Source organism: Leucoraja erinacea, chromosome 6, assembly GCF_028641065.1.
Source record: "Leucoraja erinacea ecotype New England chromosome 6, Leri_hhj_1, whole genome shotgun sequence".
Taxonomy (NCBI): Eukaryota; Metazoa; Chordata; class Chondrichthyes; order Rajiformes; family Rajidae; genus Leucoraja; species Leucoraja erinaceus.
In genome coordinates, this window is record NC_073382.1 from 50,833,097 (window position 1) to 50,858,255 (window position 25,159).

The 25,159-nt window shown below is 42.1% G+C and overlaps 1 protein-coding gene across 1 annotated transcript in view; it reads left to right on the forward strand.

The window, feature by feature from the left end:
- arhgap20 (Rho GTPase activating protein 20) overlaps window positions 1-25,159 on the forward strand; it is a 98,719-nt gene that overhangs the window by 29,973 nt on the left and 43,587 nt on the right. Inside the window, exons 3-8 of the mRNA XM_055637002.1 lie at window positions 6,310-6,480; window positions 11,513-11,662; window positions 12,359-12,400; window positions 15,437-15,521; window positions 20,830-20,907; window positions 22,060-22,126. Coding sequence (XP_055492977.1) covers window positions 6,310-6,480; window positions 11,513-11,662; window positions 12,359-12,400; window positions 15,437-15,521; window positions 20,830-20,907; window positions 22,060-22,126 — 593 coding nt within the window. The remainder of the gene's footprint in view (window positions 1-6,309; window positions 6,481-11,512; window positions 11,663-12,358; window positions 12,401-15,436; window positions 15,522-20,829; window positions 20,908-22,059; window positions 22,127-25,159) is intronic.

Genomic DNA, 25,159 nt, shown 5'->3' on the forward strand with positions numbered 1-25,159 from the left:
GACATTGTTCCTGTTTTAGTGCTTTTAATGTCTTTTAATTTTTACTGTTTTTATAGTCCTGTCGTCTTAATGGTTTTAGTAGTTTGTAATAACTTTTTGTTGACTTCCCATGTACAGCACTTTGTGGTAACTGATGTTGTCTAAAAGCGCTTTATAAATAAAGTTATTATTATTATTATTATTGTTGTCAGGTGTACTTATATGTAATGAAAAACATTGTTATTATGTCAAATCATACCATACATGAGTACAATCAAGCCATACACATGAATAATGGGTAATGCAAAGTGAAACATAACTAGGGTGCAGAATGTAATGTTACATCATTACAGTGTTATAGCTGCAGAAAATGTGAAGGTGAAAAAGAAAAAGTGCAAAGACTGCCCTGAGGTAGGTTGGGAGATCAGGACTACACCCTTGTCCTATGCAAGTCTGACAAACCTGAGAAGTCAGTAGTCTGGTAACAACAGGGATAAGCTGTTTCGGAGTTTGGTGGTGCATACTTTCCAACTTTTGTATCTTCTGCCCAATGGGAGAAGGGAGCAAAGGGAAAGACTGGGTTTAGGCAGTCCTTGATTATGTTGGCAGCTTTTCCAAGGCAGTGTGAAGTGTAGATGGAGTCGATGATGGGAGGCAGAGAATGGTTTGTGTGATGGACTGGGCCTGTTAGGATGCTTTCTATGATACATCTGTAGAAACTGGTAAAAGTGTTGAACATATTGAAATGCCATGGTCTTCTATGGAAGTACAGCTGTTGCCATAACGTTAATGTGGTTGGCCAAATTGTTAGTGATGTTTAGGAATAGTAATTTGAAGCTCTCCCTTCTGCCTCTTCCAACAAAATACAGATACAGGTCCTCAGCAGATTACAACAGTTGTCCATTCCTGAGAACCGATCAGTTGTCCACAGAATAGTTGTGGAGAATAAGTTATATTTAAGGGCCTGTCCCACTGTGGGGACCTAATTTGGGAGTTTAGAAGAGTTTAGGAGAGTTTAAAAAAAGTGTCATGGTCTTCTTGTATTGTCGAAGTAGAACACCTCCTACGACTTCCTTCGACTATGTAGAGAACCTCCTACGAATATGTAGAAGATCTCCTTCGTTCTCCTTCGACCTTCGACTCGGAGCTCCCGTGGATTTTGAAGAAACAGCAGCAAAGAGAAGCAGGAAAAAGCACTGATTGGCTCTAGCCCGAGTGGGAGGAGAGTTAGAAGTGAGTCGGAGGGGGGAAAACAGTTTAAAACTGAGAAATTTGGTTTGTAAATTGGTAAATTGGTAAATTAGGCAATTTATCAATCAATATAAGCAAGACTGCTCTTAGGGAGCGGTAGTGAGGGAGCGGCCTTGTGAGAAAAGTGAGTTTTTGGCTTGAGAGTCTTAGGAGAGGAGGCTACGCATAAAGCTTGAGAGGACAGAGCATGGTGAACACGTCGGGGCAGATGAGACGGTGTGAGGCTTGCAGAATGTGGGAGCCCAGGGACACAGATGGAGCCTCTGGCTGCTACAACTGTGGCAAGTGCGTCCAGCTTCAGCTCCTAAAGGAGTGTGTTGGGGCATTGGAGAAGCAGCTGGATGACCTTGGAGCGATCCGGGAAAACGAGAGTTTCCTGGACAGGACCTACACTGAGGTAGTTACGCCGAGGATACGGAAAGAACCAAGGTGTGTGACGGAGAGAAAGGGTGGAAGACCCAGATGGCTGTGCCTAATGAAAACGGGTACGCCCTCTTGGGAACTGTCTGGGGAGACGATGTTTCCGGTCCGAGCGGCGGACACGTCGGTGGCTCCAATCCTAGAGATGGGACTCGACCGGCGAGACCGACGTCGGGCAGAGCCCTAGTGGTGGGTGACTCCATTGTCCGAGGAGCAGACAGGCGATTCTGTAGCGGCAGACAAGATGCGTGTATGGTCTGTTGCCTCCCTGGTGCCAGGGTTCAGGATGTCACGAGCCAAATTCAGAACATCCTCGAGAGAGAAGGTGAACAGCCGGCAGTAGTTGTGCACGTAGGCACAAACGACAACGGGAAGAAGAGGAAGGAGGTTCTCCAACATGAATTCAGAGAGTTAGGAAAAAGACTGAAATGCCGGACTTCTAGGGTGGTTATCTCTGGATTGCTTCCAGTACCTCATGCTAGTGAGGACCGGAACAGGGAGATAGGGGATCTGAATGTGTGGCTCAGGGGCTGGTGCAGGGAGCAAGGATTTAGATTTATAGACCACTGGGATCTCTTCTGGGGTAGGGGTGACCTGTGCAAAAGGGACGGGTTACACCTTAACTGGAGGGGGACCTAGGCTCACCAGCTCAACGTCTGATGTCTCGGACAACAAGCCCTCCGATACCAATTGCCCAGCGGAAGCTGATGCCACAAGCGTTTAAACCAGCCACGGTCCAAAAGCGCATTCAGGAGAAACACACCATCCAGAAACGCTCCTATGACAAGTCCAGTAAACCACTGAAGCCGCTGCTGCAGGGTCAAGTCGTTTGTTTACAGACTACTGTGGGACATTTCCGTCTGGGTTTCATTGTCGGCCCATCTAAAGAACCCCGCTCCTACCTCGTCAACGTCAATGGCGCCCTGTACAGACGGAGCCGCCAACACTTGCTGCTTGTAAAAGAACCTCGTCCACCTCCAGCCGATCCGTTTGCTCCACCTCTGCTGTTTAAACCCTTTGCTGCTGCTGCTATCCCTAGTCCCAGCGTGTCCCGTTCTCCGCCACGGTCGGCAACACCGTCTAACAACAACAACACTACCTCTCCCGCATGCTCACCTTACCGGTCACCTAAAGGGTCCCCAGCTGCTTTCTCCCTTCCCGGTTCAATGCCTCTCTCCCCCACTAACTTTTCTTGAAAATAGGGAGAGGGGTTCGTCCGTACGCGTTCGGGTCGTATTAATAGACCGCCTGATAGATGCGGCGAGTATGTTTAAATCCGCGTCTTACCTTTGTCTAACTATCTTTCATCTTTACGGGGAAGGATGTAGATTGGTTATTGCATGTGAACCAATCATAGTAGAGTAGCATCATTAACCCCACCTTACTGTATACATTAACCTTACTGTATAATATTAACACCAACTTCCTACATTAAATAGTCTTGGAAACGGTAGTGATGAACTAACAACCTGCTGTACCGCTAAACTATGCGTTACAATTAAAGATGACTTGAACCCTAGACCTGTGTTACATCAATCATTTACAGTCACCCCGTAACTTTTCAGTGTACCGTGCTGTTAAGTGAATTTGCTGCATATTTCATTGCATTACTAATTAACTTCAAGTGACGCATTTAATAAATCTCACAAATGAACAACATTCTTCCACAGTTCTCCTGGGTTTACAGTTTAAGACAGAGAAATGACAAACGCAGACCAATATTTGTTCTACAAAGATAAAACTTGACATTGTATAAACATTTAGGTGTAAGGTACAGGAACCATCATTTGAAGCTAGTAATTCAATATGATGTTTAGTAGTGTAGAGGGATGCTGACACAACTCCAGTAGGTTTAATGTTTACCTTTCTGTTGAAATATTTCTAATTTAATCACAGCTAAATTCCATTAGATTTTAGCTGCTTTTAAAATGTTTGATTTTGCTAACCACTATGCAAAAGTGAAGTAATCTATACATAACTAAAACTCTGATCTTGTTATCGTCCGGTTTGGTGGTCTTTCTATTTGCTCAAAAACTGATTGCGATAGCGCTACGATTTTTCGCCAGTTTACTCGCCGTTCTCCTGTGCTGTGAGTGCGCCAAGTTTAGTCCCAATCGGCTGAATATCGTAAAAGTTAGCGAGGTTTAAAAATCTTAAAAACCGCGTTGCGCAGATCGATCTCTTCTCCTGCCAATCGGCGCCACGCGGATTAGTCCCTTCCCCTGTCACTCCCCGAGGCGGTCCGCCCTTCCTGCGCCATTGCGTCTTTACTGGAGCTGAGGGTGGCCGGCGGAGATTTCCAACCGGACTTTCGGAGGGACCCGAAGCAGCCCAGCATCGGAGACCTGACCCAGCCCAGCGTGGGTGACCCAGCCCAGAGTCGGAGACCCAGCCCAGCCCAGTCGGAAATGTCGCCGAACGAAAAGCGGAGACTCTGGTCCCGGCGGAGGAGAAGACCAGCGACCGGCGCCCGCTGTGAGTCCCCATCGCACCGCCTATTTTACTAACTTGCTGTTCTCTCAAATGGCAGTGACCAATCTCAATCCCAGGGAATAAGCTGCAGGTGTCGTTGAGATGGTACCAGAAAAAGCCATAAGCAGAATATACTTCAGTAACTGTCAACTAAACAGCACTATTTGGAACAACCATGCATTACAAGTTCATCCCACATGCTATAAACAGTAAACACAAACATTTATGGGTCAGGAATGGTGTTAATTGCAAAGCAAACTAACTTTAATCCTGCAAAGTGTTTCAGTTGTGGCTTAACACCATTTTAGTAGCATCAGTGTCTTACGATATTCTTGCATTTCCTAAACCAGTTAAAAATACTGTTACTATTAACACTGAATTAGGACAACCATTTCCACCCAGAGCTGTAATCAGTGGCCCAAATTATTACCTATTTTAAGTCACAAAACTATGGTCGGCAAGTGCTCTACTTCATGTATAATAATAGATAAATGTGACTGTTGAAGTGAAGAAGTGTCAAGCTCTTTTGGTCAAATATTGAATTATTATGAATTAAAGTTATAGAGAGCCGTAGAGTCACACAGCGTGGAAACACTCCCTTCGTCCCACCTTGTCAATCCTGAGCAATATGCACCATCTAATCTAGTCCTATTTGGCCCATATCCCTCCAAACTTCCCTATCTATGTACCTGTCCAAATGTCTTTTAAATGTTGTTACTGCACCAGCTTTAATTACCTCCTCTGGCGGCTCGTTCCATGTACCCATCACGATGACATTATGTCACTAAACCTAAACATAAATAATGAGTATTAGATGTTTTCCTTAGAAAGGAACCATGCAGCTTTGATGTAGGCTGAAATAAATATATAAAGCTGCCTGATCCTGTAGATTCCTTCGAAGGTGGGGAGGTCAGTACCTGTGATGGGCTGGGCAGTGTTCTCCATTTTTTTGCAATCATCTTCGCTCCTAGGTGTCCCTGGACTTCGTTCCTGCACTTTATACTGGGTAAAGAGTGCAGGAAGTAAACATTAAGTTGTGCTGCATCTTGGACGTTGATGACAAACAATTTACAATTAAACACAGGTTCAGAGGAGATGTCCATATGTGACAAACACGTTTTCTGTAGTAAAAAGATTGCAGAATCCTCCTCTTATATTGTCAATTCCTGTAAAGCCAAGACCGTTCTTGTGACACTATCGTGTGTTATTTCCCTTGTCACTGCTGTCATTGTTGCTTTGTGCATTTCTCTGCTCCAGTATGACTATGCCAGACCACATTACCCCTCCATTCGACTGTGCAACGAAAATCAGCGGATGAAGTGTATGATAAGGAATTGGGCTGGTTTATGCCAATGCTAGTTTTGATGCTTTGCCACCTTTATGTAGATGCATGATTTAAGTCCCATCAATCCCCAAGCAGAGGCAGCTCTGCACAATAAGTTTTTCCAGCAACATTAAAATTAATCTGATCACAGAAACGCTGGCTTTTCAACTGACTTCCGATTCGGTGAGGAGGAATCCTATTCTACTTTTTACTGCTTTGATTTCTGTGCAACTAGGAAGCTTTGCCATTAATTCTGGCTATTGTTTGCTGCCCTCTGCTGAAGTGGAATCCTCATGCAAAATCTCTCTGCTGGCTTATGGCACACCAACTGCAGGCTTCACTGTGTAAGGCTATTGAAAGGAATGGTTCTAGGTCAACTCTGATTCCAGGAAAGCCATCAGATTTTGTCATGGTATCATATTGCCACACAGCACATAAACAGGTCCTTCAGCCCTTCATGTCCATTTACCCATCTATACTAATCCCATTGACTAGGTTAACCTGTGGTCTTTATCTTAGTGATATCTCCCTTGGTTAAATATAAAGCTACATACAGAGATATATCGGGGCAGTTTTCTGAGCAGCTGAAGGTATGTCCACCAGTTGTCGAATGATTAAAATCAGAAATAGGCAAAAGGCCAGGACTAGAAGAGTGTGGAGATGTCTGTACCAGGTTTGCTAAGAGAATTGAACATCGCCATAACTATTGTACCTGAGATCTTCCTGTTTAAATAATGGCCCCAACATGCATTAATCATTTTCAAGATATTGGTAAATCTATTACTTTGCTGGATGATTATATTAAAATTGACTTTTGTTCCTTGATTTTTCCTCACCAGTTTCCATTTGTCTTTATTTTACAGAGAAAGCTGCCAGTCTCCTGTAAGTCCGGAGCTCTGTCCTCTTGTTCAGTCCATTACAGGACCGCACAGAACATTCCTTATGGAAGGACATGTTCAGCTCAAGACTGGTCTCCAAACCCAAGACCGCCATCTCTTCCTGTTCAATGATGTATTAGTCATAGCGAAATCAAAGTAAGGAAAGAACATCATCATTTCTGTTTATGAACTTGGTTCTACTAAGGGCATTGCCACAGGCATTATGGTTGGAAAGAGTAGGAGAGTAGAGGATGTCATAGGATTCTTGTAATCCTGCTTTTGAGAAAGTAAATATAAATAGTTTAGCATTTTGTTCTAGGAATTGTCAGTGCTAAATTAGCCACTCCATTGGGAACAGTTAGATTCATGGCCTCAACAAGGCCTCTGGCTCAACTTGTCCATGCCAACTAAGATGTCACATCTGTGCTAGTCCCATTTACCCGCATTTGGCCCTATCCCATTAAACCTTTTCTGGTCTGAAGAAGGGTTTCGGCCCGAAACGTTGCCTATTTCCTTCGCTCCATAGATGCTGCTGCACCCGCTGAGTTTCTCCAGCTTTTCTGTGTAACCTTCGATTCTCCAGCATCTGCAGTTCCCTCTTAAACCTTTTCTAGCAATGCACTTGGCCAAATGTCCTTTAAATGTTGTAGTACTACATCCTCTGGTAGTTCGTTCCATATAACCACCAACCTCTGAGCGGAAAAGTTGCCCCTCGGGTTCCTATCAAATCTTGCCCCTCTCACTTCGAACCTATATCCTCTGATTCTTGATTCCCCTACAGTGGTTAAAAGACCCTGCATTCACCGTATCTATTCCCCACATGAATTTATACAGCTCCACAAGGTCACTCCTCAGCCTCATGCGCTCCAAGGAATAGTTCTAGCATACCCAATTTTTCACTGTAGCCCAGGCCCTTGAGTCCTGGCAACATCCTCATAAATCTCTGCACTCTTCGAAGCTTAATAACATCCTTCCAATAGCAGGATGACCGAAACTCACAGAAAACAGTACACCAAATGCAGCTTCACCAATGTCTTGTAGAACTGGAACATAATGTACCAACTTCTCTATACTCAATTCCCTTACTGACAAAGGGAAATGTACCATAAGTCTTCTTTACTACCGTGTTTATCTGTGATACCACTTTCACGGACCTATGTATGTGTACTCCTAGATCTCTCTGCTCTACAACACTCTCCAGGGCCCTGCCTTTCACTGTGAAGGTCCTGCCCTGGTTTGACTTCCCAAATTGTAACACCTTGCACTTATTTGCATTCTACTCCTTAATGGAGGTGTACAATTAGCTTGTTGGCCGTGATGCTGAAGAGAGAAAAATAATCAAGTTCCTGCTATAGATTACTATTGTATGAACCATCCAGGAAATTCTGTGTGTAGACATGGGGATTAAGATCAGGATCAGTGGTGATTGCCTATTTGTGTGAACAGAGTGCCATCGCTCTGCACTCTCGCATCAAAAATAGCCACCGGGGTGTGGTATTATGGAGCTGATGCCCATGGACCAATGCTCACCATGAGAGGTATTCATGATGAGCCATTTTCTCCTGGACTCGGCTGCTGCTATGGAATAATGCTCAGGACTTTCATATGAAGAAAGACTGGATAGACTCGGCTTGTACTCGCTAGAATTTAGAAGATTGAGGGGGGATCTTATAGAAACTTACAAAATTCTTAAGGGGTTGGACAGGCTAGATGCAGGAAGATTGTTCCCGATGTTGGGGAAGTCCAGAACAAGGGGTCACAGTTTAAGGATAAAGGGGAAGTCTTTTAGGACCGAGAAGAGAAAAACATTTTTCACACAGAGTGGTGAATCTGTAGAATTCTCTGCCACAGAAGGTAGTTGAGGCCAGTTCATTGGCTATATTTAAGAGGGAGTTAGATGTGGCACTTGTGGCTAAAGGGATCAGGGGGTATGGAGAGAAGGCAGGTACAGGATACTGAGTTGGATGATCAGCCATTTTCTATGTTTCTATGTTTCTATGATTGAATGGAGCGGTAGACTTGATGGGCCGAATGGCCTAATTCTGCACCTATCACATGATCTGGAATTCTTTTCTACACACTAAAATCTGATACCAATCGGACAGGAAGCAATGGTGGTTTGGCCTATTTTTACAAGAGAATCTGAGTACAAGAATAAAGATCGAAATGTTGGTTTACACCAAAGACAGACACAAAATGCTGGAGTAATTCAGTGGTTCAGGCAGCATTTTGGGTCGAGACCCTTCTTTAGACTTTAGTGCCGTGCTCAAGGTTACCAAGGTCTCTTTTAATATCAGTTTTTCTTAATCTCTCACCATGTAAAAAACCTCAAAATTTGAAATGAAAAGCATAAAATATAATTCTCCCTGTTTTTTTTTTGTGTCATTTCACTATGTAGTGCACAAACTCTGGCCTTTTGGTCCTTTTTCAGTCAACAGAATGTTTAGCACACAACATCATAGCATGTCCTATGTACACATTGAAGCAATTCATATACAAATCATGCTGGATAGTGTAAAAAATGTAAACCTAGTGGCCAGGAAAATATTTTGTAGCTTGACTCAGTTTAGACATAATTTCAAAGCCACACAGATTTATTCAAACAACATTGGTTATATGAAGGAATACTGAAAGCATTTTTTTTTTACTCGTGCAAACAAACCAAACAAGTAATTCCCCGTATCGTTATATATTTTGCTTCTAGGTTACTTTCCTCAATTCAAGAAAATAGATTTTTGATAAAAACAAAAGCAAAACTCTACTGGTGCTAGAAATCTGGAACAAAACTAGAATTGATCAGCTGGTCCAGTTGCATTATCAGAGAGAAACAGACTTTAAGTTCAAATGTCTTTCATCAGAACTAGACAATATCGCTGATGACTAAAGATACAATAGACTGCAGGTGTATCAAAACACAAAGTGCCGGAGGAAGTCAGCAGATCATGCAGCATCTATGGAGGGAATGGACAGACTACATTCAGGTTGGAATCTGTCTTATCGTCCGAAGAAGCGTCTCAAACCGAAACGTCGTCTGTCCGTTCTCTCCACAAATGTTATTTGACCCGCTGTGTTCCTCAAACACATTGTCTCTTTGTATTATTTATGACTAGTTACCCTTCCTCGGCCTACACAGTTGAGAGCCTATCCCCACAGTTGAGAGGCTCCAATAAATACACATTTATGCGTGTGGTCACGGTTGACAGTAGACCTAACAATTCTCGGAGTGCAACCTGACTTGTCACGCCATGTTCACATGCTTACAGGCAGGGACATTAAATCACAATCCAAGTGTGAACCCTGATTCTATGTTTGCCTCTGCCCTCGCCTCAGAATTGCTGTGATTCATCTCCAGCATTACCATAGCAAAGATCAGTAGCTGAGCCCATTATAAGGATCCTTCCTTCAACAGCACAATTTAACTACAGAAAGGCTGGACTTGAAACCAAGTGCTCTGCCCAGTTGCAGTGTTTTCAAGAGACTTGACTAAAGTTACGGTGAACAAAAGAATGTTCACTGGAACTAACATCAAAACACATGTTCCAGGATATTGAGATCAAACTACAAAGTATGTTCCCATATAGCTGATTCTGTGGGAGTGAATAGAAACATTGTTTTGTTCTGTGCCTCACCTGAATTCCTGGATGAAGGTTATTCTATTTACTATTTACCATTTATAGATGACTCTACTCTGCACACAACCACAACTAGATAAGACAGAGTAAATGGAGACAAGCTGTTCCCATCAGCCGGCAGTTCACGGAATAAGTAGCACATATATTTAAAGTTTATAATGGACATTTGAGCAAAACCTTTCTTTGCTTTGAAAGTAATGGTCTGGAAAGTTGGTAAAAACAAAGTTAGTCAGGAAGTTCAAAAAAGGTTTAGTTGCAAACAATTTCATCATAGAGGAAATGGTTCTCATGGGGATTACTGTACCAGCAGCAATGGGCCAAAGGGTCTCATGTCTGCTGTATTGATTGAATATTTCCATGATAATTTCTAAACTACATTGATTGGGAACTCTCTTTAAAAAGTGCTAGAATTTCTGATGCAGTTTAAGTTTTATTGATTCTCGTAATATTGTGTTTGCTTCCTTATAATTTTCTTATTAAAATTATTTTCTTCATATTTTCTTGTGGAAAATAGTGCCATAAAAATGATAACGTCAAGCAGAACCTAAGGACCATGACCCACTTGATTGTTCCAGTTCTGTTGGTTACAGATTTTCAAAATGCTAAAAATAACTTGTTTTCTGTATTAAACTCTAAACACTGCAGCACGGGAACTGGCCAAGTTAAACTAATCTCTCTTGCCTGCAAGTGACCCATATCCCACCATTCCCTCACTTTCTGTGTGCCTATCTAAAAGCCTCTTACATGCTACTATTGTATCTGCCTTCACTGGCAGCGAGTTCCAGGCATCCACTACTCTGTGCAAAAAACTTTCCGCGCACGTTTCCTTTAAACTTTGCCCCTCTCACCTTCCACCCTGGGTTAAAGGTTCTGATGATCTACCCTGTATATGCCTCTCATAATTTTATAAACTTCTCTCGGCTCCCCTCAACCTCTGACGTAGAGAAAACAATCCAAATTTCCTTACAGCTGATACCCTGTAATCCAGGTAGCTTTCTGATAAACCTCTGCTCCAGTTTAAAGCCTCATCATCCTAATATAATGTTGAAATCATTCTTAAGGTAAAAGGCTGATTCTCCATTTCAATTCTTTCATTTTAATTAAGCACAAGGAATTGCAAAAAATAATCGGAGTAAGCTGAATGACCATGTAAAAAGGCTAAGAACTGGCATAAAACAAAGTCATACCAAATTGATGGGAGGAATAGGGAGAGACAAGTTAAGACTCTACTCATGGTGATGGGCAGTGGTCACCTGCTATGTACAAAAAATATGTTAAATGGATTAATGGACACAAGGAACTGCAGGTGTTGGCTTACCAAACTAACACATAGTGCTGGAGTACCTCCGAGGATCATGCAGCATCTCCAGAGGACATGGGTAGGTGATGTTTCGGGTCAGGTCATATCTTCAGATATCGCAACCCGAAACATAGCATATCCATGTCCTCCAGAGATACTGCCTGACCCACTGTTACTACACCCTTTTGTGTGCTTTTTTATGGATGAGAAATTGGCAGAAAGCTCTAGAATACCAATGTATTGTTTACATTTACAGATCAGCATCTTATTTCAAGCTGAAAAAACATGTGAAAGTCAGTGAGGTTTGGACGGCATCCTACATGGATGGAGTGTGTGAAGGAAGTACAAAGGTAGAACAATCCTTTGTAATGGGCTGGCCCACCACAAATTGTGTGGCCACGTTCAGGTATGGACATACTGCAGAGGCTCAAGCCGTTGGAAATCATGTTAATGAACTTTCATTAAATTGGTTAAACATAATTTAACACTAATTGTGTTTGTGCAGCTCACTTCTTAGGCTTACTGGGTTTACAGCTCTGTGTGTGCTGAAAGCTAATCTCTGCCCATGTTCAAAGTGAGAGTTCAAGTTCTGTAAAGTAGGCCACCCCACAGGTGGTATTTTAATTGGTCAACATAAGTATAATCTAAATGTAGAATTGATAAAAATTATTAAACCAACTTCAAATTAATAATCAGACATAACAATCAAGATATTTTTAAATGACCCAAAAATACCAGCTATGATTGCTATTTTTCAACAATTTAAAGCAAATTATCTTCAATTACAGATCATATGTGAAATTCATATTGGACAGCGGCAAAGACCAATCTGAAGCAATTCTTGATATATTGCCAAATATCCTTCCAAATTAATTGCTGATATTATTATACAGTTGTTAGCAATTAATCAAAAATTCTAAAGGGAGCAAAATTGCACAAAATCTATTTCTGCCTACATTTAATTTAAACAAGAAAACTGCACCATAACATCCTTGTATGGCATTAGCCTGTCAGATATTAATTTAAGATCTAGAACACAAATATCTATGCGGTAACTTTCTCATTCTCTTTCTGAAATTAATTGATCACATTTTTATTTCAGCTCCACTGAACAGATGGAGAAATGGCTCTCATGTCTCCGAAGGTACAAAATGCTGCAGGATTTTCATTACGCGATTTTATCTACATTTGAACTATAATGTGTGAAAGCAATAAAGATAAAATAGTCAAAATATTTTTTTTAATCAAACTCTTCAGAGGGAGATGGGTGAGTTAATTTTATGCAGCATTGCCAAGGGAGCAAGATCAAATCAGGTTATAAAAAGCTGGCAGACATTTTGAATTGTGAGGAGGATACTGAGAGACCAGAAATAGATATATACAAGATAAGTGAAGGGACAATAATGTGTCACAGGGAAAGCTGAAGTTATTCACTTTGGTTGAAAAATAGAAAAGCAGATTAATTGTAAATGAAGAGAGCTGAAAAAGTGCTGATGTTCAGAAAGACTTGGGTATCCTTATGCATGATGCACTGAAAGTTAGCAGGTATGATAAACAATTAGAAAGGCAAACCATATATTGGCCTTTATCAGAGGAGGATTTAAGAATAAGAGTAAGGACATCGTACTGTAATTATACAGGGTCCTGGTGAGACTGAATAGGTGACATTTCAGGTAGGGACCCTTCTTCCAGACATGCTGCTTGACCCACTGAGTTACTCCAGCACTTTGTGTCTTCTCTTAGGTTTAGGTTTATTACTGTCACGTGTACCGAAGTACAGAGAAATGTTTTGAAGTTGCCCAATTAGATCACATAATACAGTACATAAATACAATCGTCAAACTCAGTATAATAGTTCGAGCAAAGGTGAAGAACAATGGACAATGGAGGACCTGGCATGGGGGACCGCCATGAGAGAGGGGGGGGGGAAGAACAAAGGGGGACCTGACGCAGGGGGTTATTCGTACCTCGGTGACTGCCAATCACCACCCCCCCCGGACACTTATTATTTTTTAATTCAAATCGTTTGCTATGTCGCTCTTCAAGGGAGATGCTAAATGCATTTCGTTGTCTCTGTACTGTACACTGACAATGATAATTAAAATTGAATCTGAATCTGAATCTGAATCTGAATTTGTAACTTTGTAACCGGACATCGCGCGGGGCTCCGAAAAACTGACACTGCCCAAAGATCCCGCGCAGCAACGGCCTATCGGCCCGAAGCCGCATTGAGGCCGTACGCAGCGCCTCAACTGGCGTGTGCAGCGTCTGCACGCCGTACGCAGCGTCTTGACGGCGTACGCCTAGCGCGTGGCGTTGCGCGATGACGTAACCGCCTGATGCCGTGCGACGTCCAAATTCAGTCGGCCCGCCTCCTGCCCAGCTGATTGGTGAGTATGATGTCGGGACCAGCTCCAGACGGCTCCGCAGTTGGAAGTAGGACCGGCCCCGCGAGGCCGTACGCCTCAAGCCACCACGTTTGGTCGCGTTCGCCGCATGCAGTCGCATGCTGGTGGGACAGACCCTTAACTCAGTGGGTCAGGCAGCATCCGTGGAGAAAAAGAATAGTTGGCATTTTGCGTCATGACCCTTCTTAAGACAGGTCACTGGTGTACATGGGACACTTTGGTCGGCATGGGCAAGTTGGACCGAAGGACCTGTTTCTGTGTATGACTATGCCAAGAAAGTCTGAAATTGTGTTTACAATTTACCTTCTGGATCCCTACATAACTAGGATTTGGGTGGAAGCAATTTTGCCTGACAAGAGCAGACACACATTCCAACTTTCCCTCATTCAGACCATGGTTGATATGACGACATAATTGGGCTCAGTATGCATCTTTAAAACAATCCTTCCCTTACTGCAAAAAAAGGACACAAAGTGCTGGAGTAATTCAACGGGTGAGGAAGCTTCTCTGGTGAACATGAATAGGTGATATTTTGAGTTGGGACCCTTCTTCCAGTCTGAAGAAGTCAAGTCAAGTCACATTTATTTATATAGCACATTTAAAAAACATCTCTCGTTGGCCAAAGTGCTTTACATTTGTTACAAGAATAGCACAACAAAACAGACTACATACATATATACATGTAACCCTCACTCAAAGGACGTCAGGAAAGGCTTGGGAGTATAGATAAGTCTTTAGTCTTGACTTAAAAGAGTCGATGGAGGGGGCAGTTCTGATGGGAAAGGGGATGCTGTTCCACAGCCCAGGTGCTGCAACCGCAAAGGCGCAGTCGCCTCTGAGCTTATGCCTAGACCGTGGGATATTCAGCAACCCCAAGTTGGCCGATCTGAGGGGCCTGGAGGTGGAGTGGTGGGTGAGAAGACTTTTTACGTAGGTGGGGGCAAGCCCATTGAGGGCTTTGTAGACATGGAGGAGTATCTTGAAGTATATATGGAACCGCACAGGGAGCCAGTGGAGAGAGGCCAGGATCGGGGTGATGTGGTCCCTTTTTCGGGTGCCCGTCAGGAGTCTCGCTGCGGCGTTTTGGACCAGTTGCAGGCGGGACAGGGAAGATTGGCTGATGCCAGTGTAAAGGGAGTTGCAGTAATCTAGGCAGGAGGAAGACTCCCAACTCGAAATGTCACTTACCCATGCTCTCCAGAGATGCTGCCTGACCCGCTGAGTTACTCCAGCACTTTTGTTTCTTTTTATTTTATAAACCAGCATCTGCAGTTCCTTGTTTCTACCCTCCCTTCCTTCATGTAGATGTCCTGTTCATCTGCTCAAAATGACAATTTAATGAGGAGAATGTTCTGCAAGGAGATGGGATGGGGATAGAAAGTAACTCTCTGTTATTTTAACTGCCATGTGGGGTATTATAATTGGGCTTAAGTGATACTTTAAAGAAAATGAACATGATTATAGAGCTTGATATGTGACTACAGTTCTGAATTCACATAATAGGTATTGGGAATGACAGTCCTTAAAAGGAACTATTCATATAATGAGATTATTTTTGTAATTTTGTATTATTTTAATGCCCTCCTGAAATAAAAAATATATATTGGCATCTTATTTATTTAATTATTAATCAAACGGTAAACTACAGTAACTTTAAAGGAGTTTAATTAATTTAGTAAAATATGACATTAAGTTAATTACCTGTATAAAGTCTTGTAATTAATGAGTATCACTTGTGTCTTCTCCACTTTGCCACTGACCTAACACTCCAGCTGCATTAAAGAAGAGAAAGAGAAAGAACATCCAAAAACTATTCCTTTGAAGATTATTACCCGGAATGTGGCAAGCTGCGTATATGTAAGTAACAGAATCCATCCGCGATTTAATGTACTCACCTTTTCTAAATTCTCATGTTATCTTTCATTGAAAATGAACCAGAACAGGCCCTTTGGCCCACAATGTCCACTCTGAACATAGTGTCAATTTAAACTAATCTCTTCTGACTGCACATAAGGTCATAAGGAATAGGAGTAGAATTAGGCCATTCGGCCCCATCAAGTTCACTCCGCCACTCAATCATGGCAGATCTATCTCTCCCTGTTAACCCTATTCTCCTGCCTTCTCCCCATAACCTCTGACCACTGTACATCAAGAATCTATCTCTGCCTTAAAAATATCAACTGACTTGGCCTCCACAGCCTTCCGTGGCAAAGAATTCCACAGATTTACCACCCTCTGACTAATGAAATTTCTCCTTATCGCCTTCCTAAAAGAACGTTCTTTAATTCTGATGCTATGACCTCCAGTCCAAGACTCTCCCACTAGTGGATACATCCCCTCCACATGCACTCTATCCAAACCTTTCACTATTCTGTATGTTTCAATGAGGTCCCCCCTCATTCTTCTAAACTCTAGTGAGCACAGGCCCAGTGCCGACAACTGCTCATCATAGGTTAACCTACTCATTCCTGGGATCATTCTTGTAAACTTTCCCTGGACCCTCTCCAGGGCCAGCACATCCTTCCTCAGATATAGTGGCCAAAATTGCTCACAATATTCCAAATGCAGCCTTACCAGCGCCTAATAGAGCCTCAACATTACATCCTTGTTGTTGTAAATAAGCCCTCTTGAAATAAATGCTAGCATTGAGTTTGCTTTCTTTACTATCGATTCGACTTGCAGATTTATTTTCTGGAAATCCGACACCAGCACTCCCCAAGTCCCTTTCCACCTACGATTTCTGGATTCTCACCCCATTTAGAAAATAGTCTATGCCTTTATTCCTATTACCAAAATGCATGACTCCACACTTTGCTATACTATATTCCATCTGCCACTTCTCTGTCCATTCTCCCAATCTGTCCAAGTCCTTCAGCAGAGTCCCTACTTTCTCTACACTAACTGCCTCGCCACCTTTTTTCGTATCATCCGCAAACTTTGCCACAAACCCTTCGATCCCCTCGTCCAAATCATCAATATACAACATGAAGAGTAGCGGCCCAAGCACCAACCCTTGCGAAACTCCACTAGTCACTGGCAGTCAACCAGAAAAATCCCCCTTTATTGCCACATGTTATGCTGTCATCTTCCCAGGGAATATGAGTAGAATTAGGTGCCACATGTTTGGCTGTCATCTTCCAAAGCAGCCTAACATGTGGCACCTTATCAAAAGCTTTCTGAAAATCCAAGTAAACAACATCTACTGACTCTCCTTTGTCCTGCTATTTACTTCTTCAAAGAATTCCAGCAAATTTGTCAAGCAAGACCCCTTTACAAAGCCATGCTGAACTTGTAAGTACTCCCTAACATCATAAGCGACTGAGTCCTTGAAAAGCGCTATACAAATAAAATGTATTATTATTATTATCCTTTATAATCTATATACTTATAAAACTCTGATCTTGGATGTGGATGTATTTGTGTGTGGATTTGTGTGTTTATTTATTTGTATGTCGGTAATTCACATCTCCTCAAAAACACGACGCGCTAATGGTGAAATTTTTACATATTCCGATAGAGATTTACCTCGTGATCTCAAAAATCGCCTCATCTGAAAATAATCTTGAGAATATCTAATTTTTGAATTTTCAAGGCAGTCTCAGTGTTTATTACTATTTCCGTCACAAAGGTCAATTTTGTAATCAGCTACAATTAGGTAACTAACTAATTATATGCTTTAATTTCAGGTCATCCAAGAAAGATGTTTCATATTTGTTTCAGAAAGCTTCAATCTATAATAACTGAAATTTTCATTCAGTTCTCTTAATTTTTAAGAAAGTTATGGGCTTTTGACTGTCCTCGATTACAGCGTTTGTGTTAAGTCGACGAAAAAGTAATAGGGAACAAGATGCTAATTTCCGAGTATGAAAATTACCATAACTTTTTTAATACTGAAGATATGGAAGTGAGTTAGGTATCAAATTAAAGTTCATTTATGCTTTATCTGATGGGATAAATTACAATTTCTAAAATCTAAATATTTTGTAACATTCCTACTATGTGTTAGCAACGTAAACCTAACTCGGGTAACCTAAACCTAAACCTAACCTAACGTAAATCGGTTCTTTGCATCACTCGATAATGTTTAGTTCACTTGTACTGTTTTTAAACATTTATCCTGTACCTGTACACTGTGTACACAAAAAAGCTTTTTACTGTACCTCGGTACACGTAACAATAAACAATACTATCACTATCACTAACATAACAACGTTGAAGGTTCGAGTTATTATCATACAAATTGAGCCAAATCGAAGGGAACAAAGGAAAATACACCTTTTGGGATCAATTCCAATATCATTTATCAATGAAATATCAACAATTGAACTTCCTGCAGGCATCACTTGAGAAATATTTATTTACCATTTAACGTAATCGCTTTGGCTAAATTAAAGCATTTATCCCTGTTCCTGCTCTTGACAGCCTTGTTCATAATGCACCAGGTTAAAGAATCACAGATTGTTTGTTATATATTGCTTTGTCGATTTGTCCCCTAACTTAACAGCCGCATTAGTACATTAATGTACTTTCCACTGAGTAGAAGATTTGGGAACAGTTGTTCCTGCCTAAAAACATAGAAAAAGGAGATGAAACAAAAAGGGACTGAACCGAATGGTATTAGGGCGTGTGAGGTTTTAAACTAGTCGGTGTAAAATTCTAATTGTCATTTAATATTATAAAGTTGGTATTTTATTTCATAATACAAGGGAAGCAATGCGATTAAAGGGGGATTAATTATGACTAGTTATAATAAGATTACTTTATTAATATCTCAGTATTAATATTATTAAATAAATTGATGATCTCCTAAAGCTAATGCAAGTTTTCTGAAATCTAAGAGTAAAGAGCTCCTCAAAAACATTTAATCAAATTAGGGTCATTTACAATCCAATGTTGTTAAAATTAACTTTGTATATGCATTGAAATGACTGCTCAATTGATGCACTGTCCTGTTAGAGCTCAAATGCCATAAAACTTCAATTATATTAATGAAATGTTCTTTGATGTATTTTGGCAATGTTTTCATGCTAGCTAATATTTTTAAATTAGGCTCTAGTTTGGGAAGATGAGCCGAAGGGTCAAATCTTTTGATTTACCAGATTTTGAACATTTTCAGCAGTTTCTTTTGATTTATACTTCATTTTGATATACAACAAATTTCCTACATCCAATAGCATAGAAAGGGTGTTACAAATTTGGCACGGTCTATTCACAAAATATTATGTATTTAATCTTATTTATAGAACACAGAACATAGAACAGTACAAAAGGAAATGGGCCCTTCGGACCACAATGTTTGTGCTGAACATGATGCCTAGCTGGAATGATCTCATCTGCCTGCACATGATCCATATCCCTCTAGTCCCTGTATTTGCACGTATTTATTCAAAGGTTGCCAGGAAAAAAAAAGACGCCGCATAGTTGGAAGACGTTGGAGAGTAAACAGAGAGCATTAATCGAGAAAAACATGAGGATCCAGCAATTGGTACTAGAGTTTCAGCTCCCAGGTCAGAGAGTTCAATGTTTTAGATGGATGCAGTGAGGGAATTTCTAGATATTCAAAAGGAATAATTAATCTCATTGATTGGGCTACTTTCCAAAGCCCTAGGATTACTCAAAGTACAGAATGTAATTCCATCCAACATCTGCTACCAAACAATTGTTTTTAAATTATTTCAAATAAGAAAGAAACTCATAAAAGACCTTTATATTAGAGGTTATAAAAAATGGAAGAGTACAGCACAGGAGCAAGTACTTTGGCCCATGATGTTGATGCCGAACATGATGCCAAATTAAACTAATCCCTTCTGCCTGCATGTACTCCATATGCCTCCATTCCCTTTTATATCTAAAAACCTCTTAAATACCACTTTCATATCTGCTTCTGCCATTACTGCCAGCGTGTTCCAGACACTCACCACTCTCTGAAACTTGGCCCACACATTTCCTTTCAATTTTTCTACTGTCAGCTTAAAACTGTATTTGCAATTTTCACACTTTTGTGACTGCTTTATCTATGCCTCTCATAACTTGATAAACTTCTATCAGGCCTCCCCTCGGCTTCCAAAGTCCCAGAGACATCCTGAATGGACTGAGCTGCTGTGACCAGCATCATTTCGGAGTTCAGGATTCCAAGGAGGATCTTAGGACAATGAAGAGGATCTTAGCAGAGCTACGCCCTTGGCAGAGCTACTGCTGTAGCTTCTTTGCTCTACAGAAACGGGAGACTCCTGTGTCAACCATGATTTGAAGGGCATTTGTTGACAATAGCTTTGTCAAGTTCATTTTCTGGTTAGTAGATCTTAGGCGACTTGCTCTCAAAGTGGAGGGCACATCCATTTATATCGATCAGCCACCAGAGGTCTGCTTGGGAGAAAATTGATTGTTATCTTTCTGAAGAGGATAACAAAATATATCATCTTTCCAATCCCTATAGCCCACATAATCCAGTTTCTTTCTCCTCCTCCCTAACTACTCTGTGTCCCTTCTTCCTTCCCTGACCTTTTCACCCACCATCCCTTCCGCTGGTGCTACATTTCACTCCTCACCTTCCTCTCATCAGATTCCACTATCTGCAACCCTTTGTCTTAAATACTTATCACTTCCACCTGAGACTACCTTCATCCTTCTCTCCCTCAGCAGAGTCAAGCATTATCCCCTCTACTCCATACAATGATTCAATGCTTATTTTTTGTCACATATGCATTGCACAGTGAAATTTAGTTTTGCATGGATCACACATGCACAATTTGGTGCCATTTTCAAAAAGTAAATTGTACTGGAGTGTCTCCCCTTGAAGAAGGGTCTCGACACAATATGTCTTCTGTTCATTTCCCTCCACAGAAGCTGCCTGGCCCGTTGAGCACTTTGTGTTTTTTTTTTTGCATAACGAAATACATGCTTCGTTCCAGCTGAAGGGTTTGGTGGTGTCAGGGCGGGGAGATACCCTTGATGTGAGACATTCACTATAAACACAAGGTCACAGACACCATTCTGAAACTGCTTTGTCAAATTCCCTCAGAAGTCTGACTGGGGACATAAAACACAATCTGAGCTGCATAGAAAAATAGCTGTGTTAGTAAAGAGTTCATAGCCCTTTTATGGAAACATGAATGTAGATTTAAATTACATTTTTGATTAATTATTTTTGCCTATTTCTTTTCAGTCAAAGGTCTTAACAGTGAAGAACACAGACACAGCAAATGATGTCGTTGCCATGACACTACAACAATTTGGCATCACGGTAAGTCCGACCAATTGCATCTAGTCTTAGCTCAGACTCCCTGAATATATATATATTTTTAACTTTATAACCTAATTAATTCTTCAGCCTATTTATAGTTACTTTGCACTTTGGAGCCTTCAAAATCTATAAGAGGTTTTCTAAAATAACATCAGGGTTCCATTATTTTATATCAATCAAATGGTTCAATTTGACAATTGGATCACTTATGCATCTAAATTCTAAAACCTTCATTAACCATGAATAATAAATCAAAATATATTCTAATTTTATTTTAGGAAATTTTGGATGTCAAATAGTTTTACATAGTGGAAGACCTCTGATGTTATAAATTTATGCAGAAATGCTGTACAAGATTCATTTATTAAAGCCATAAAATTTCTGAGTAGTATATTAAATTGACGGTTAATTTTAACTTGATAAAACTACAATGAAGACCTGGGGCTGTTCTCCACTTCAGCAGTAAATGGTCTGTAGGTACACCAATGGCCCAAAGTAACAAATTTATTAAATTCATCGTGCATGTATCAAAAACAATATATATCATAATTTTCATAAGGTTCCTGAGGTTTTCTAAGGAAAGATGGTCTGTTAAGTCAAGAACCAAAAGGCATCAGCACAATCGTGACCTGGAATTGTAGTGTGACTCAGACCTCCTCTTTAATCTTACTCAACTTTTGTTCTTGTCGACTTCAATTGAAAATGGGAATTAGGAGGGATGTATAACACCTAGCATCTCTATTTTAGCTTATCTTTCAAAGTGAAAATTATGGAACTGCTGCACTATGATGCACCTCAATGTGTTATAAAGCTGAGAACTATATTCCACACTCTGTATTTTCCCCTTTGCTCTACCAATTGTACTTGAGTTTGGTTTGATTGTATTTATGTATGGTGTATCTAATCTGTTTGCATAGCATGCAAAGCAATGCTTTTCACGGTACCTCAGTACATGTGACAATAATCAACCTGAATCTAGTATCCCCACTGTGTTTGTAGTATATCTTTTCTAGTAGTTTCAGTTTCTATTGTGCTTCATTGCATTGTGTCATTTGTTGCTGTATGGAAATATTGCTCTATTTACTCCATCTGCAAAATATCTTCATCCCAAATGTCCTTGAGACATGAGAACTTTCTCTTTTTGCTTTATAGGGCAATCCTAAAGATTATCAACTTTGGGTCATCTCTGGCAAAGAAGATACTCCCTATCCTCTTATTGGTAAGTTTCAGAATATAACCCTCTAGTGCTTACGTAATTTATGTTGTAAATATCATGCTGCGGCAACTTAGAAAAGTGGCCATTAGATAGTAAATATATCTAATTCTATGGGTCTCAGTGACTGTTTGCTTATTTCTGAAGGGCAATAATATTCACTTAATATTCACTTAATATTCACACCAGTGTATCTTATTACCATTTTCTATACATTTATTTGTGTATTTTAGGAATGTAATGTACACAACGAGATTGAAACAATCCAAATACATGTTAGGTAATCAAACAGGAATTCAAAGTCAGAAGTGATATAACTCAAGATGTTTTGAAAATTTAACCTGGAAAAATGGGGCAATTTCCACTGAGAATGTATGTTTCTAAGGAAATATTCTATTATTGTTAACATTTAAGTAATCTATATATATTACTAAAACTCTCATCTTGTTTGTTTGTATGCGTGCGTGTGTACCAGGCACGTGCCGTGAGTAATTACTCAGGGAGGCAGTCAGTTGGCTTTCTGTCTTAAACCGCGCATGCGCAGATTGTTCTCCTCTCCATAAAAATAAAAAAATAAGTAACAATTCAATTTGCCCAAAATGAACTTTATTTTGAATTACTGAATGGGTGGGGGATGGAGGATGGCGGCAGGTGGAGAGATGGTGGGAAAAACGGGAGCACACACAAGTTGAATCAGTTGTCATCTTATTGAATGACAATACTTGTTCAAGGGACCAATTGGGGGGAGAGTTCCTTTCACAGCGTGTGGAGAGTCTAGCCAGGGGTAAAGTTGCGGGGAGGGCAGGAGTGTTGAGAAGGAGGGGGTTGGGGATCATGCCAGTAACTCACTCACCGCTGCCGCGGCGCTCCGGGCACGGAGCCACCGCATTGTGGCTGGAGAAGGAAGCAGCTCGGGTGGCTGCGAGCAGCCGCCGGGATCTCAGCGCTCTCTGCTGGCCCGCTTACCTCTGGCAGTGCTCTCCGTCTGAACATCTCGCACCTGCTGCTCGCCGGCTTCGCTCATGTCAGACGCTTCCCACAAATCCTTAAATTCCAACAGCCGAGTAACCTTATTTGGTCCCTTGATCGCACAACTTCTTGTTGTGACGCCAGAGATCCCCATTGCAACACGAGTCACGGCAACCCTCCCCCAACTGTGCCTCGCCATCCCTCTTCCTATCCCTATCCTCCTCCATTCCCCCTTATCCCCCAGCACTCCCTCCCCCTCCTCTTCTTTCCCCTCTCCTTCGCCTCTCCCCACTCCCTCCCTCACCTCTCCCTCCCTCTCCTTATCCCTACTCTCGGACACTCCCTCCCTCCCTCCCTCCCTCCACAACCCTTCTGCCCTCCCTACCCCCTCCTATCCCTCTATCCCCCTCCTCACCTCCCCCCTATCCCACCCCAGACTCTCCCCACTGCCCTCCTCTCCCTCTATCCCTCCATCCCCCCCACTCTCCCTCCTCCCCTCCCCCACTTTCCCCGCGCTCCCTCCCCACCCCTCCTCTCCCCCCAATTCCACCCCCCACTCTCCCTCCTCACCTCCCCAGGATCTCGAATGTCCCGCTACTTTCCATCCCCGTAGGCCTGGAGCAGCAGCGCCACCGCCCCCAGACCAAACACCCAGGACCCGGATCCCCGGCACCATCTCTGCCCACCCCGGACCCCGCTGCGCAGACCCGAGCAGCAGCGACGCCACCCCCAGACCAAGCACCCAGGACCCGGATCCCCGGCACCGTCTCTGCCCACCCCGGACCCCGCTGCTGCAGACCCGGAGCAGCAGCGACGCCACCCCCAGACCCAGCCTCAGTGCCCTGGCACCGGATCCCCAGCGCAGCCTCCCCCTGCCCTCCCTACTCCCCTCCTCTCACTCTATCTCCCTGCTCCCTGACTGTTCACCTCCCCATCCAACTCCGCCACTCTCCCCTCCTCACCTCCCCTACTGCCCCCCTCTCCCTCTATCCCCCTAAACTCCTCCCCCTCCCCAACCTCCCCCCCTCCCCCGTACTCTCCCTCTATCCCTCCTCTCTCTCCCTCCTCACCTCCCCTACTTTCCCCCTCCCTATCCCCTCCCCCCACTACTCACCTCCCCCCTAGTCCACCCCTCCATAATGAAAATCATGATTTTTTTGTAAATGAAACCTCCCCCGAAGAATTGGATTAAAACAGATTTTTTTTTAAGCGCAATTTTTTATGTAAATGAGATTCGCGATCCCATTGTGACGTCATTGTGAATAAAAATGGAAGAATTTTTTTAAACTGATTTTTTTTTAAATTGCAATTTTTAAAGTAAATTAGATTAGGGATCCTATTGTGTAAGGCCCACCTTACTCACCATGGTCCTGGGGTGTGCTGTGGCAAGTTTTGTTAGGGTCGATGGTATATTTTACAAATTATTCACATTTTAAACTTTACAAAAAACACTTTTACAAAAATCTCTTTTCCATGCCCTGCCCGTTAGCCGTGTATGACGTCACAGTGACGTCACAATGGGATCCAGAATCTAATTTGCGTTAAAAAACATTTTCAACCTCTCACTTCTGAGGTTTGAGGTTCCCACTTGCTTTAAAATGGCATCAATAATACCGGTGCCCAAGAAGAGCAAGGTGACGTGCCTCAACGACTATCGACCAGTGGCACGAATGTCTGTGGTGATGAAGTGCTTTGAGAGGTTGATTATGGCGCATATCAACTCCTACCACAACAAGAACCTTGACACACTGCAGTTCGCTTACCACCATAACAGGTCAACGGTGGATGCAATCTCACTGGCTCTCCACTCCGCTCTGGACCACTTGGACATCAAAAACTTGTACATCTGGCTGTTGTTCATAGACTACAGCTCGGTGTTTAATACCATCATCCCTTCCCAGCTGGTTACCAAACTCACGGATCTGGGTCTCTGTGCATCCCTCTGCAATTGGATCCTTGACTTCCTCATCCACAGACCACAGTCTGTCCGTATTGGTGGAAATATGTCATCCTCGGTAACAATCAGCACAGGAGCACCTCAACGCTGCCTGCTCAGCCCCCTGCTTTACT